Consider the following 15,868-nt stretch of genomic DNA (forward strand, 5'->3'; position numbering starts at 1 on the left):
TAGCCGACTGTTCTTGTTAAGCATGTCGACCCAGAACGTGGTTTTTATGCTTAAAAGCTCACTCTGAGAAAGGCTCAGTGCTGCACTGGGATTCTAAACACAGTGTAGTTGCTGGTCAGCTAATAAAGACTTTCTATTGGCTTAAATCCACGTCCGAGCAGTCTTCTCTGGCGAGCACCCTACAGCAGTCACCATTACCTCACACCCTTAAGATCCATTCCCACACACACTCCCCAGACTTCTAGGTTAATGAACCAGTGAAGACATTAAGCTCTGTAGTGGTGCAGTGCATCTCCTCATGGACCACACTTTACCTCCCCTGTGTCAATCAGCTTCACCTTAAGTCTGGCTATAGGTCTTGAGGCAACCATTGGTGAGCACTGAGGGACATCAGCATGGCCGTGCCTGGCATCTCCTTCAGAGAAAGTCACTGCTGGTTAGCAGACAATGAAGGACTAATTTCCTCAGTCAAAGGTGAAAGGCAGCATTTCAGGGGTGACTACCTCCTTAGGTGCCATAGACCCCTGAGAATCAGGGCTCAAAGTTCAATAGGGTCCTCCCACACACCCCCAGCTGGAGTTACCAGATCCCATTCTCTACCAAGGGATGTCCTTCCCCACCACCACCCTTGGAGGCTGGACTTGAATTCTCACTGTAATTCAGCCGACCTCATGAGAACTTGGTTTGCTTTTCCACGTGAGCTCCATGGCCGCTGGAGAGAAGACGCTCTCCCAGAGTACGCTTAGAAACCTTTGGACATTTATGCACATCTGGAGCCAGTCAGTTTTATCACTGAGGTCATTGTCCTTCACCGTCTTCTGAGATGCTAGAAGCTGGTTCTTTTTTTTTTTTTTTTTTTTTTTAATAACTGAGCTCATTCTTTTCCTCGGTCAGTTCATCCAGAGGCGTTAGGAGCAACCAAACAGCATCACTGTTTTTCTTATTTTTCCACAAGTTGTCAAAAGTTTTATACACAGAGTCACAAAACCCATTGCCTCTCACAATTGCTGAGTCAGGAGAATCAAATACACGTGCCTCTTTAACTTTGTAAAATAGTTCACACCGTGGCTTTCGGTTCTACATGAGCTTCCAGGGGGAGGCTCCAGGAACTGCAGGTGCTGACGAACTGGAACTTGAAAGAATAACCCTTATACTTCTGTGGTTCTAGAACCACTCCTAGTGCCTGTATCTTACTGGTCTGGGTCCTCAAGCAGAACATATGTACGGAATCTATTAGAATAGCTTGTAAACAGTGGTCTGCCCACTTCAGTAATGGCTGTCTATCAAGGAAGGTCCTACTGCCCAGTAGTCAGCTCATAGGGCTGGCTGCCTCAGCTGGTCATCAGTGATGCTGGAATCCCAAAGAAGTGTAGGCACCAAAGCCAGTGAAGAAATGGATTTACTAAGGAGAGTGAGCAAGCAGGGAAGTAGAGAGGGGGGGAGGGGGAGAAAAAGGGAGGGAGAGAGATGGAGGGAGGGAGAAAGAGAGGGAGGGAGGGAAAGAGAGACAGAGAGGGAGAGAGAGAGAGGGAGGGAGGGAGGGAGACAGAGGGGGAGAGAGAGAGGGAAGAGAGAGAGAGCGAGGAAGAGAGAGAGGGAGGGAGGGAGAGAGGCAGAGGGAGAGAGAGAGAGGGGGCGGAGAGAGAGAGAAGGGAGAGAGACAGAGGGGGGGGAGGGAGAGGGGAGAGAGGAAGAGAGAGAGGGGGAGGGAGGGAGGGGGGGGGGGGGGGAGAGAGAGGGGGAGAGAGAGGGAAGAGAGAGACAGAGGGAGGGAGGGAGAGAGGGAGAGGGAGAGAGAGGGGAGAGAGGGAGGGAGGAAGAGACAGGGGGAGAGAGACAGAGAGGGAGGGGAGAGAGAGATTCCTTCCTCCACCTCCTTTATATAGGCTGCCAGTGAAGATGGAGCCCAGAATAAAGGTGGATCTTCTCACCTTAAAAGAACTGGATAAAAGTAAGTCCTCCCACCAGGTAATGGTGGCTCACTTCTTTAATCCCAGCCCTTGGGAGGTAGAGGCAGGTAAATCTCTGAGTTTGATGCCAGCCTGGTCTATAGAGTGAGTTCTAGGACAACCAGAGTTACACGGAAAAAAAACCCTCTGTCTCAACAAACAAAACAGAGAAGTGGGGAGCGGGGGTGGGGTTGGGGGAGGGGGGAGAAGAAAGGAAGGAAGGAAAAGAAAAGATCCCTCATAGGTGTTTTAGTCAAGTTGACAACCAAGAAAAGCCATCACAGGCAGAAGCCCTGGGTCAGTAAATCCCAACTGTACCCAGAACCAGGAACAGTGAGGATGTGGCCCCTCCTGCTGATGTGGGCCTGGCTTTGTTCTGTGGCCCAGGAAAGGCTGTCCAGGAACTGGAGATAGAGTTGTTAGAGGTGAGTTGGCAGAGAGTCCCAGCAGGGGCTGATAGGGCAGACCCAGTGTCCCTGCCGGTACCTTGAGAGCCCCTAGTCACAATCTAGGCAGCAGCAGGAGCCAACGTGGGTGTAGGAGATCTGGAACCCGGCCTGCCAAAAGATCAGGGTCCCCTTTGACACTTGCAGTTCTGAGAGCAGCCACAAGGTGGCAGTGGCCTCCAACAGTTTAGTCTTATCAGGCCTGATGGCTTATCTACCTTTAGTCTCTGAGTGTGAAGACTGCTTCCTTGTGCCATGGTCCAAGGCAGGGGCAATATGCTCAGGGTTAGAGAGAAGTGGGGTGGCCCAACCCATGCCCTACTAGCTCTCAATCACCCTGTCCCTGTGCAGTTACTCTAGCTGCTCCCCCCCCATTTGCATCCCTGCACCATACCAGAATTGCAGGGATGTCATTATGACACATCTGTGGGAACCCACAGGAAGTCCAAGACTGAGAACAGTTATGGGTGACAATGACATGCTGGTGTAGGCTCATAGACAGTGACAAATGGGCCATACTAGTGGGGTGAGGTGGCTCCGTACATACTCCTCCGCCTTACCATGAGCCTCCGACTCTGGATATTAAAACACACGCATGTGTGCGCGCGCGCGCACACACACACACACACACACACACACACACACACAGCACACACACATGCACCCCTCCTGCCCCTTCCTGCAGGCGCACCTCTGATCACACCTAGGACCCATCTAGGCCATCTGGGATCATCTCAAGGCCCTGATTTAGTCAACTTCAGATGCTTTTTGCATACAAAGTCACATTTTCAGAGAACTATCCATCATGACCTGGCTCCATTACTTAGCTCTACAGACAATGGTAGAGTTTTTAGATTGAAAAGTTAGTAGATTAGCTGGGTATGGTGTTGTACATTTAATCCTAGCATTCATGGAGGTGGAGGCAGGGGGATTGCTGTGAGTTCAAGGCCAGCTTGGTCTACAGATTGAGTTCCAAAACAGCCAGGGCTACATGGGGAAACCCTATCTCCAAGCAACAACTAGAAGTCAGTAGATGTAGATGTGAGAAAACGTACCATACACTTGACATGCAGAAGCTCCACAGGCAGCAAACACGCAGGCAATAGGAAAGGCAAAACAGCATCACGCAACCGAAAGCTCGAGGTCAAAGGATCCTGACGACGGAGTAAAGAGGCAACAGCCTGGGATCACCGTGACTCACCAGGCAACAGAGCTTGCTGCCAAGCCTGACAACTTGATTTCCATCTCTGGGATCCATGAGTGGAGGGAGAGAACCAAGTCCTGTGAGTTCTTCTGGCCTGCACATGTGTGGTGTCACACACAGACACATACACACACACAATTAATTAGAAGACAACAGGCTGGGCATGGTGGCACACACCTTTAATCACAGCACATGGGAGGCAGGTGGATCACTGTGAGTTCTAGGCCAGCCTGGTCTACAACGTGAGTCTAGGACGGCCAAGGCTACACAGAGAAACCCTGTCTTGGGAGGAGGAGGATGAGGAGGAGAAGAAGAAGAAGAAAAGAAGAAAACCCACAGAAATAGGAGAGACTATTCACAAATCATGTCTGACAAGTGTTGCTATCCAGAATCTCCCACATGGCGGATGACAGCCACCACATACATGCATGCATGCAGGCAAGACACTCATGCACATAAAATAAAGTTAATAAACCTAAGAACCAAGATAACAAAATTCTGATACACGCTCCAACATGGATAAAGCCTGAAGACATTATTACAACAGCCACAAGGCACAAATTCAGAAAAAAGGAAATTTTCAATGTGGGCTGGTTGGGAAACAGCTCAGTTGGCCAGCCACATTCCTAGCACCGTCAAGGCCCTGGGTTTGATTCCCAGCACTGCATAAACTGGGTGTGCTGCCAGAGTACCTGTAAGCTCAGCACAGGAGAGGGTGGGCACAGAAAGGTCATCCTCAGCCACAGAGTGAGCTCAAGGCCACCCTAGGAGAGATGACATTGTCAAAAAAAGAAAAAGCAAGCAAGCATGCAGGCAAAAGGAAGGAGAAAGGAGGGAGGGGAGAGTCTGGCAAACAAGAAAATGCACTGAAACCCCAGAATCAGGAGGCTCTGCTCCATACGATGTTTATATACATTTCAGAAACAGGACAAAAGTAAAGTGTTTAAGAATGTAAATTATGAACCGGATGTGGTGGTGCACGCCTTTAATCCCAGTGCTCGGGAGGCAGAGACAGGTGGATCTCTGTGAGTTCGAGGCCAGCCTGGTCTACAAAGCGAGTCTAGGACAGCCAAGGCTACACAGAGAAACCCTGTCTCGAACCCCCCACTCCAAACCAAAAGAAATGTACATTATGTACAATTGTGAGGGGCAGCGAGGTGGCTCCTATAGGGGAGGGTGGGTGAGAGCAGGCGGGTGGCACAAACTGCTGGGCTGCACTTGACAGCAAGTGCTGGGTGAGCTGCCAGGCTGAGCTGTGATGCTGAGGGCCTGGGCAGATCTGAAATTCCTGTCCTTTGTGTAGCAGCAACCAGGTCAAGTGACTGTGACTGCCACCTGCAGGCTGGCGATGCTCAGCCCGGGCCACACACCGCTGGCTGTCTTGGTTGAGCAGTTGCCTAGGGCACATGTGCCCATGAGCACATGCACACGCAGGCATGCACGTGTGCACACAGGCGGGGAGGGAGGGGGAGGAGAAGAGGGAGAACACCCCTGGAATCGTTGAGAACGAGACAAGAGCCACCTGCAGGCCCGTCAGGTGCTTTTGATCACAGTGCTGCACAGTGGCAGGAGCAAAGGTCATGTCAGGAAGAAGCCGGATTGGAGCTTAGGGACCAGGGTTTAGAGGGAGGACAGCAGGGCTACTAGAACAATCACCTACCTCCAGTATGAGCTGGTGAGGGTGTGGGCTGGACCCCAGTGGGCCTCCTGCCTCAGGTGTGGGTGCCCCTCACTGACCACCTGCTATGGCCAGGCGCTCCCTAGCCGTTGTAGAACCAAGTTTGCCATAGTTAAAGCTGCTGGTACTCTGTCTCCTGCCCTGGGGTTTCCACAAAGCTTGGGGTAGGTCAAGTGACGCAAACCCCACATGGGTAGCAAAGTACAGAGATCCATGACATTTTCTGTTTCAGCTGCAGGGTTCTGGGGGCTAGACAGCCATTAGATTTTGTTCCTGGGAACTTGATGTGCACAAATCCCTTAAAGTAGGTGCCAGGGTGCTTGTCACTGTCGTCCATGGTGGTGGTGACAGTCAAGCTGAGGGAGGGGCCTTCTGAGGTGCAGCATTTGCCAGAGGCTGAGAACCCATGGGGAGCTCAGGGCCCATGGCATCTGTCAGGATAAGGGACCGCCTCCTGCCTCCCCTCAGACTGTAGTCATACCTCCGTAGGCCGACCTGAATGAAGAAGAAAGCAGCAAGGCCAGCTGAGCTGTCACTATCCACACTAGAGCTGTCCCATGCCGCCCCCTCTCCCCCGAATCCCAGCAGAGAGAGCTAAACCAGGGCCACATATCAGGAAAAGACCAGGGGAATACAGGGGCAACATGCAAGGATGTGGAGACCACGGCCCATGAAGGGCAAAACTTCAAAAGAGGTACAACCATCGACTTCCTGATGGCTGACTGTATAACCTGACTACCCAATCCGGGGGGGAAAAAAAAACAGAAACAATCCAGGGAGCCCTTGGAAGGCACACCGCTGCCGCAGCCCGGAGCGGCATTTCCCAAGCCTCTGTGACCGCCGGCCTCTGGAGGCCATCTTTTAGCCGGGACTGTCCCTTGTGCCCCCTGAAAAGTACTGTGAATGCCTTGAGCCCCTAGACATTCTTCAAGCAACCCAGACTCCCAGCTGGCTGGCTGAAGGCTGTTAGAGGATCTGCAGAGCATGGGGGAACACTGGGCAAGGACACTGGAGGATGACGCCAAGGGATAACATGAGGGTAAGGGAAACCGGGGCCCAGGAATCACTTTGCTCCATCTATGGTTTCAGATGTCTGGATCCCAATACGGTAGCCAAGAGAGGAGGACCTACCGGAAGGGAAGCATAGCCCAGAATGCATGCATGCACATGCATAAATCCCTATGTGCCACATGACAGGCATGCAATGCCCCACAAGGCACACACATCTCTATGCACCCTCACTCTTCTGCCAAAGGACACACCTTGAGCTGTTCCTGTGAGGGTCTCCCAGTATGTCAAGACATACATGGGCAAACCTGACTCCTACCCCATCCATCCCTCTTTGCTGGGCTCCAGATACGAACTTAGCACGTATGCACAAGGAAACAAACATGGGCCTCATGAAAGCAGCTGTGTACAGTTTCACAGAAATGTGTGAAGTTGGAGAGGTTTGGAGTGGGGCGAGGCACACCCCTTCCCACAGCCATCCTTGAAGCCCTCAGAAGGGCCTTCGCTACCCTGGGTGCTGTCACTTGCCCAGGTCCCCTCACCTCTCTTCAAAGCCGTAGTGAGGCCCCATGGGCAGGCTCTAACCCCTCACTGGGCCTTGGTCATTGTCTCTGAGCATTAAAAAGTTCTCAGAGGAGGCTGAGGACACACACATAGGCATTGCTGCGCAAGCCACAGCCTGAGCACTTGCGGGGGAGGGGTTCTAAAGGAATCCAGCAATCTGATAGGTCCCAAAGAGTCTCACGCAGAGCCTGATGGGTGATCAGGAAGGGCACCTGCTGATGACGCCAGGACCCCCCGTGAAGTGTGATTCTAGTGCTGGCCTCCTGCTACCCCCCACTGGGATTCCCATCGTGAGACACCACTCTGAGGAAAACCCACAGAGCAGGCCGCACTGCTGTGTGCCATTCATGCCACCAGACTGCACACTTTCAAGCTTTGGGGGTTACAGTAGTTGCAGGGCATTGGAGAGAATAGTGGTGGGGAGGAAGCACAGCTGTGACACCCCAGAATCCAGCTTTCAGGCAGGTGAGCCCCTTTCCTCAGGAAGTTACCCCTGCAGGGTAGTCACTGCACAGAGGGAGCAGCTGAATCTCAGGGAGCGTGGCTAGGTCCACACTCTGGGCCTGGGAGCGTGTTGAAGCAATCCACATGGGCTGGGGCGCACAACCACCAGCAAGGGTATCCAGGGTGGCCGTTCACAGCTTCCTAAACCCCCCAGATGAACAGGGACCTACTCCAATCATAGCTAGCCAGACCAGTAATGTGGATTAAAGAAAAGGTGAGGTGCAGCTGCACAAGGAACCACGCCCACACCTACAGAGCCTTACCGGAATGGACGCCACAGCCAAGCTGGGCCAGCCAGCCAGCCCCTTTCCTATGTGCCTGTGTGGGCTGGATTAAAGCACCACTGGGAGATTGTTCTTACCCTCAGGACCCTGGGGCTGTGGCCTCTATTGCTGCTCCTGCCCACGAGCCAGGCTGGGCCTCGGGTTCATTCTCAGCGCTGGTTCAGGAAGAGACCACCTGCCTCCTGGCACGGGCCCTAGCCCTGGTGTCTGTGGAAACATCTTCCATCCCTCCGTGACTCTGAATGAGACAACTCAGGCTCCCTGCCTCACCCTCTCGGGTGCCACAGGCACAGCTGGGATTTAAGAGGTCCAAGGGAGGGGTGGCTGCAGAGCCAGCTTCAGGGAGGACAGCTCTTGACTCTTCATGACCTGCCTCAAGGCGGACAAAACCAGAAAAGAGCAGCAGGCCACACAACCCAGGCTCAGCCTGAGGCCACATGCCTGTGAATGCTGGACATGCCCAAGGACAAGTGAGCAGCCCTACAGCACCTGTGCCTCCAAACACCTCAATGCCCACCCTCCTACGCCTGCAATGTGCACATATCAATACATGGGTGTAAGCATACATTCATGGGCACACAAATGCCAGACACAAATGCATACACATTTGTTGGATGTGTGTTGGATGCGTGTGTGTACACACACACACCTGCCTTAGCACACACAGCATGCACATGGATGTGGCAGGTCTTCTAGAAGACACGTCAATCCCAGCAGTTGGAGTTGACTGCTAAGCTCAAACACCAGGCAAGCAGAGAGAGGCTACAATCCCTGTGCTCAGGGATCTAGTGTGGGTTTGGCACGCTGGCAGCCAGGAACCTGGAGGGTACTTCCTTCCTCCGACCAAGGTCTTCAGTCCTGTAAACCATGGTGGCGAGGCCCCGGGGGTGGGGGTGGACAGCTCTGCTCAGCACCCACCCGGACCACAGCGGTACAGTGCCTAGGCCCTCCTGGACCCCCACGTGCCCCTCTCAGCTCCTGGGATGCGTGATGATCTCAGTGCTCACAGCCCCCAAGTGCTTCATCCCACGCTACCTGCTCCCAAGCTTTTGTCTGCAGTGACTCATGGGAGTGAATGGAACATTCCACTGGCTGTGGAGGAGGCCCGATGGGAGCTCTGATCTCACACGCAAGGTTCTTGGAAGAGTCAGGTGGGGATGCTCTAGTCCCAGAACTGGGGGGGACATGGGGGAGGCAGTCCCAGGGACCTTGGGCTGTCTCCAGATGTTGACAGCAGGACAAGCCCCCAGCCGGCTCAGCACAGCGAAACATCAACACTCCTCTTCAGTCTGCCCAGAAGCCGGGAGTGCAGGGGTGTGGGCCAGACCCTGAGGGTCCCCAGGAGCCCATGTACAGCCAGATACAGGGGTGCCCGGCAGTACAAGGGGAGCCAGACTGTCCCTCAGGACATGGGTCTCCCAGAAAGGCCCCACCCAATCCAAGTAGCTGCCCCCAGGAATGAGGAGGAGGTCACCTAGTCTCCAGCGCCCCTCTGGAAGCAGGGCGCAGAACTAGGTTACTTAGGGATCCCACAAGCTGAGAACCTCTTGGGAAAGATCCAGGCAGCTGTCTGTGCTCTGAAGTGGAGTTGGAGCAATGTGCCCAGTGAATTGGATTAATTACTCAAAAGCCAGAGAAATTTGCGTCTGCCAGAGAAACCACTTCTCTCTTTTAATACAAACTCCACTCACAGCCCTGCCAGCCTACCTCAAATTAGGCTGCAGCTGTAAACCAAACCCAAAAATACAACACCCAGGCACGCACGGGACAGGGGCACAGGCTAGTCACGTGCTCCGCGCTGCCCTGCTTCCACCAAAATGACACAACTAAACCATCAGGGGAAAAAGTCGGGGAAGATGCTGTCTGCTTCATCCTTCAGGGCCAGACCAGGGCTGCCAAAATCCAAGCCCCACATCTCTGGGGAACCAGCCTGGGGCTCCTGGGGGCAGGGCTCGGGGTCCCCCACGAAGCGTGGCTCTACCCCATCCATTGGGCTGCTTCTGGCAAGAGCTGGGCCTCCTCTGCCTTCCACCGACCCTGGAAGAAAAAGGAAAAAGGAGCATCGTCAGTAAGGCAGGCTCGCATGGCGGGCGCTGTCAGCAGGCCGGCCATGGCGGGGGGGGGGGGGGGCTCCTATGCGACTAGCACCTAGCCCATCCTGAAAGCACTCTGTCCCCCTGCAGGAAGGGAACACAAACCCCATCTCTCTCCTCCCAGTGAGGTACGATGACCTCAACCCTGGTGGCCCCACTCTCGTGGCCTAGGAGAGCCACAGCAGAGTTCCCTCAACCCTGGTGGCCCTACTCTCGTGGCCTAGGAGAGCCACAGCAGAGTTCCCTCAACCCTGGACCCTAAAGGTTGTGGAGACAGAACATACGACTTGTCTCCCAGCTGTCCCGGTGCCACAGTGAGGGTGACCTGGGAACAAAGCTGAAACCATCCAAGACTCATAAAGCCATTTCTGTATCGCGTGCTCACACTGCCACACGTGGCCAGTCATTTTGACCATCACCAGACAAGGAGAGGAGAGAAGCTGGAGGACCTCAGGGCAGAGTGCAAGCTGGGCCTAAGGTACAGTCTCCCTGGTCCTGTCAGGGTGGACACAGGTCCCAGAGCCAGGACCCGTGTGGGGAAAGGCTGCCTGGGCTCACAACCCCACTCACCCAACCACCAATCAGGACTGGTGGTCAGCAGGAAGGATGTTCCATCTACCATGTCAGATCCTGTCCCTGTAGTGAACCTGGAGAGGAAAAGATCCCCTAGTGGCCACAGGTGCACCTAAACGCCAGAAAACTCAACAGAAACGCAGGCCAGTGGATCCCACAGAGGCTCACCCCAACAGGACCACGTGTAGAAATCACAGCCACCGGGCACAGGCCACAGCCACAGGGCTCTGATGAACAGAAATCCGTGCTGGCTTCTCCAGCCACAGCCTCTCATCCCTCCATTTGCCTCCCACACCCCAGCTGGTGTGTGCTCCCCAAACACAAAATTATTCTACCATCAGCCCAAACAAAAGACAATTAGGAGACAAAAATGTTTTAGAAACACTTATCAGAAAGCCACATGGTAAGTCTGGCTTGGGCCTGTTGCCTGGGCCTCCTCTCAATGTTGTAAAAGTCGGGGACAGAAGCTTCCAGAAGTAAAGAAAGGCACAGACCAGCGCTGTGCTGAAGGCAGGCAAGCAACGGCTGCCACTGACACACATACTCGGAAACACCCACCTGGCGTCAGGCACAGATGTCAAGGCCAAGTTGGGCTCCTCAACCAGCATGTCGGGAGATTCAGTGTCCCTAGCCAGGGATTCCACCTGGTGCAGCCCACCAAGTGCAGTGTCGCTGGGCTGGGGGGTGGCTGACTGCCATGAGTGATGAAGCCAGGGCGAGAGCCCAGGACCCAAGCTGGAGGAAGGCTCTAACAGGGAGAAGAAAGGTTAGCCCGCGTGGTTTAGGCCAGGGACTATCCTACGGTGTGCACGGCTGAAAGCCAGAAGTACATAACAGGTGACCAAGCAGGGCAGTGTCCAAAACCAGGTGTCCAACCTTGGGTCAGGGCAGGTTCCTGGAGAAGGGGATCCCTAGGCCTTGGGACATCTCGCATGGGCTCAAATCAGGAGTTCCCCTCTGCACTGCTCCTGTGACCTTGAGACAGGATACCTAACCCATGACCCCTACACATGTGGCTGCTTAGAAGCCCCGCCCAGCCAGCCGAGACTTCTAGACATGGTGAATATACAGGACGTGAGACAAAACAGCCAGGAAAGCCTGGTGCAAACTGGCACGAGAGGCTCCTCACCTGGTGACTCACTGGTTCCTACTGACCAGGGCTTGGCAGCGGGGAGCAAGACCCCACACACTGGAGGCATATCTGGGACCTCAGAGTCACCCCAATTTCAGCACAGACAGAGCTGAGACTCTGGGCATGGGAAAGGCAGGCCCCTTCAGCAACAGCGCCAGCGACTTCAGGGTCACAGGTCACCTGGGGCACTGAGTGACAACGTGCTCTGGAGCTTACCAGGGCAGAAGGACGGTCTCTCCTGTAGTTCCGACACTCTCCCCGTGGCTTGGCTCTGATCTATAGCCAGCATCCCACAGCATGGGGGGCTCTGAACCCTGAAAAGGTATATGACATTAAAGAGTTCAGAGCCCCATAGAACAGGAGAAAAGCCAAGTAACCCTCATTCTTCCCAGTGCCCCAAGAATGCTGACAAGATCACCCTGTGCACTGACTGTACTGTCACAGCAGGCTCTCAAAGGACCATCGTTTTTGTTTGTTTTGTTTTTCGAGACAGGGTCTGTGTAGCCTTGGCTGTCCTGGACTTGCTTTGTAGACCAGGCTGGCCTTGAACTCACAGAGATCCACCTGCCTCTGCCTCCCAAGTACTGAGATTAAAGGCCTGCGCCACCACGCCTGGCTCTCAAAGGACCATCTTAAAGACCCTTGAGCATGTTTGTGATGGGCTAGGTACTATTATGCAGCTAAACACCACTGTTCAGAGCGAGCCCAGGGCCCAAGGATGGGCCGCAGGGACACCAACCAAGCCATGCCAGATGCTTTTGCTGTCCCGGAGTCTGGCTTGCTGTCTGCCATCTGATTTGCCAGGGTCACCTGCAGAACATCACCCTGCCACATGTGCCACATCTCCTGGGAAGGCTGAGAAACCTGAAGTGTAAACACACACACAAACGAGCCAGAAACTCAGAATGGGGAACAGTGGGGATAAAGAGCTGCTGCCATCAAGCCGGCCCCCCAGGTCAGATGCCCAGGGATGCTCTTGAGTTTGGCCTTTGCGCAGCACACAGAAATGGTATGTGTGGGGGTTGGGGGGGGGGGGGGAGGCTGAAGCTTAAGTCTTCAAACAGCCCCTGCTCTTGAGTCAGGCTGTATCCACCTAGAGACTTGGCCACAGAGCCTCAAGCCATCAGAACAGAGCTCTCCTCACCTGCAGGCGCAACGAATGTACGAGACTGGGGGGTGGGAGGGTGGGGGTGGGGGGTAGGGGGGGGGGGGGGGGTAGGGGGGAGGGTGGGCAGCAGTCTTGGGATCAAACAGTAAAGGAGTGTAAGTGTTCTTGGCCAGAACTGGGCATACGGAGACCCTGAAACACCCACACATTGACATCAGGTATGGGCAACTGATCAATCAATAGTATCGGGAAGAGATAGTGGACACTTGCCCCTCTCAGAATAGCAACCAATACCGGTTGACTGTAACTTGAGGGTGCAGAACGCGTAGCCACCTTGGGCTGAAGGCTGGGGCCCAAGGAGATAAGGGACATGCTGACCCTACACAAGGGTATACACTGCACAGGCCTGGCGAGGCCCACCTGCTTACAACTCGCCGAGAGCTGATCCCAACCAGAATCCATGCTGTGAGCAAGCTGGAGGAAGTACACAGCCATCTCCAGGACCGTGGCCATGTCGTCCCGCCGGCCGTCAAACTGGGGCAGGAGAGCCCGCAAGCGCTCACAGCTCAAGGAGATCCGTCTCCTGCATCCAGACAAGCAAAAAGGAAGCCGGGAAATGAGCCTCGGGAAGCCACAACTGAGCAGCCCCTGGGGCCTCCTGAACAGCAAGCAGGCTCAGCCCTGCAGGCTCGTGGGTCCCACAAGACACGCAGTAACTCTGGGCTGAGGGCACAGGCCTGAAGCTGCTCTGTTCAGGCATGTGAAAGGCTGAATCCTAGTTTAGACTCTTTTTTTTTTTTTTTTTTTTTAAGATTTATTTATTTATTATGAATACAGCGTTCTGCCCACATGTACACCTGCAGGTCAGAAGAGGGCACCAGATGGTTGTGAGCCACCATGTGGTTGCTGGGAATTGAACTCAGAACCTTTGGAAGAACAGGCAGTGCTCTTAACCTCTGAGCCATCTCTCCAGCCCCCTAAGTCTAGACTCTTGAGAAGCGTGAATACACCAGAGCTTCCAAACAGGGTAGCAGCAGCGTGCCACCTCTGGCCTCCTCCACAAGGCTGAGTTCACGTGGCGATCTGGTTTTTAATCCTGATTGCTCCAGCTGGGTACCTGATTTAAACCAAAGACCTAAACTCCTCGCGCCGCTTCCCCCCCCCCCCCCCGCCTTCGTCGTACTGCCCACCGAGGCTGCCCGCACCTGCGTTCTCTCTCGCTGATCACGTTTCTCCGAAGGCAAGGACCCCAATCTGCAGCAGCCGCACGAGCTCTGCGGAGGCCTGAACCCTGTGAGGCAATCTGCAAGGCGCCCCGAGTCTCGGGCTGAGCCGTCTTGCTACGGAGAAGAGAGGCAAGAACACCTGTGAACTCCTCAAAAGCCACCAGTGCCCCACCTGGGAGAACTAGGGTATTTGGGGGTAGGTGTCTGTAAAGGAGAGGAATGCCACTTGGCCAGCTCATGACCCCCTCCTCCACCCCCTCCACTCCAGGGTGAGAAGCTCTGCCCTGATGTGCCAGGTTTGGTAAATACAGGAAGTAGCCCCTGGGCAAAGGCCTGACTGTCTCAGAGCCCGTCAACCCATATTTTACCTGCATCCCGTAAAGCCATAGGCTCCGTAATCCTCTCGGCTGCTGGACGCCATTGGCACGAAGTTGGAGGAAGGAGGCGACAAGCCGATGCCACAGATAGCCCCTAGCTCTGCCCGCCAGCCCGCCCTCTCACCCACACTCTGCCTAGCTCCAGGAGCTCTGCATCCAACCAGCACCCGGCCGGCCGTCCACTCTCACGCAAGCGTCTCGCCACTCCCACCCGCCACGCCTGCCCACCTCGTGCAGGGGCTAGCCCCGCCCCTCCTCGTGCTTCACACACTGCCTCACGTGGAGGCCTTCAGGACACGTGACTTGACTACAGCCCACGTGACGGCTTGCAGCTGTTTCTGGGCCCTTTGCCAGAAAGTAGCAGCTTGGTTGGACTCACCACTCCTCTAGCGGATTTCTGGGGATGTGGCCAGCCAGGTCCCCAACCCTCCGCTTGCGCTTTTGCCAAGCCTTGGTTCCTTCCCACTCGAGGTGACTCTGTCCCTACAGCTCTTTGGAGTGGCCACCAGGGCTAGTTTTTGGAATCCAGCCTCGCCCTCAAGAAGCTCACAACCTAGTTGGGAGAGGAAGGCTGGTCCACTGTGAAGGTGCATCCTGTGGGGCCCTGGCCAGTCTCAGGAGGACTGCAGGGTGTCCAGTGCCGTTCCAGAGTGTTCCTTCTAGCAGGTGGTCTTCCCAAGTGCGGACTTTCACCTGCCCAACAGAATCATCAGAGCCAGGCAGCACCTGACCTCCCCAGACTCAGCTCCACTCTTCAGCCAACAGCAGAGCGGCAGTCATTAGAGCCACGTGAGCCCCCGGTCCTGCGCCTACAGCCTGACATGCTAGCCACCTGCATTCCTGGTCTGGGCCGGTACTAAGGTTTGGGGAACCCCCATCTGGAACCTGCCCTTAAAAGCTCAGCCCTGGCCGACAGGAGTCCTTCGGCAAATATTCCTTGGGTGGGTGACGAGTTCAGGAAGGAGGAAAGGGAAAACAGGGAGAGGCCCGGAGAGACACGTAATGGTGAGAGATGGGTGCTAGGGATGCAGACATTCAGGAGGGACTTCTCCTGGGGATAGGTGATGCAGATCACTGCGACTCTCCTGGGGACCTGCAAAAAATGGGCAGGTAGCACCACAGAGGAATGGGGCCTCTTGCCTCTGCCTCTGCTTCCAGTTGGGGGTCCTGGGTGGAGCCATAGGTGATGGGGCTGGTGATCAGCTGGAGCAAGGTGAAGCTTACGAATTGTAAGAGGAACAGTCTTGTCCCTCTCTTTATACTTGCTCTGCCCAGGTACCAGGATGGTGAGGAGAGCCGGGGGTGCTGCTGACATGGGCTCACAGGCTCAGGCCACCTCGGACTAAGAAAAGGCACAGAGGGGCGGGAGAGATGGCTCAGAGTTTAAAGAGCACTGTCTGATCTTCCAGAGGTCATGAGTTCAATTCCCAGCAACCACATGGTGGCTTACAACCATCTATAATGAGATCTGGTGCCCTCTTCTGGCCAGCAGGTGTACATGCAGGCAGAGCACTGGATGCATGATAGATAAATAAATCTTAAAAAAAAAAAAAAAAGAAAAGAAAAGAAAAGAAAAGAAAGAAAAGGCGTGGAAGCTGGCATGGGATGTGGAGCAAGGGTAGCGGCGAGGCACGGTTACTCTTTGCCGTGGGGGTTCAGGGCTAAGGCAGGCAGATGAGGCAGCTACAGTGCTTGGGGCTCCCATTCCAGGCAGAGACACAT

The 15,868-nt window shown here is 54.7% G+C and overlaps 1 protein-coding gene across 1 annotated transcript; it reads right to left on the minus strand.

Moving 5' to 3' along the window:
• Nucleotides 1-9,471: 9,471 nt before the first annotated feature.
• On the minus strand, nt 9,472-14,190 carry Sohlh1 (spermatogenesis and oogenesis specific basic helix-loop-helix 1). The gene is made up of 8 exons (XM_051166321.1): nt 14,138-14,190; nt 13,749-13,883; nt 12,979-13,126; nt 12,175-12,299; nt 11,616-11,749; nt 10,862-11,051; nt 10,301-10,377; nt 9,472-9,674 (listed from the first exon to the last, which is right to left on the minus strand). The coding sequence occupies exons 1-8, from the start codon at nt 14,188-14,190 to the stop codon at nt 9,472-9,474; spliced, it is 1,065 nt and encodes a 354-aa protein (XP_051022278.1).
• Between the last annotated feature and the right edge of the window lie 1,678 nt (nt 14,191-15,868).

The sequence above is a fragment of the Acomys russatus genome, chromosome 24, assembly GCF_903995435.1.
Source record: "Acomys russatus chromosome 24, mAcoRus1.1, whole genome shotgun sequence".
Classification (NCBI taxonomy): domain Eukaryota; kingdom Metazoa; phylum Chordata; class Mammalia; order Rodentia; family Muridae; genus Acomys; species Acomys russatus.

Excerpts from the sequence above, each read along its gene's own strand:
- Sohlh1 (XM_051166321.1), bottom strand. The coding sequence starts at position 14,190 with ATGGCGTCCAGCAGCCGAGAGGATTACGGAGCCTATGGCTTTACGGGA. Across the intron at positions 13,127-13,748 it reads ATCAGCGAGAGAGAACGCAG|GAGACGGATCTCCTTGAGCT; the intron begins GTGCGGGCAGCC and ends GTCTGGATGCAG. Across the intron at positions 9,675-10,300 it reads CAGTCCTGATTGGTGGTTGG|GGTCGGTGGAAGGCAGAGGA; the intron begins GTGAGTGGGGTT and ends TTTTTCTTCCAG.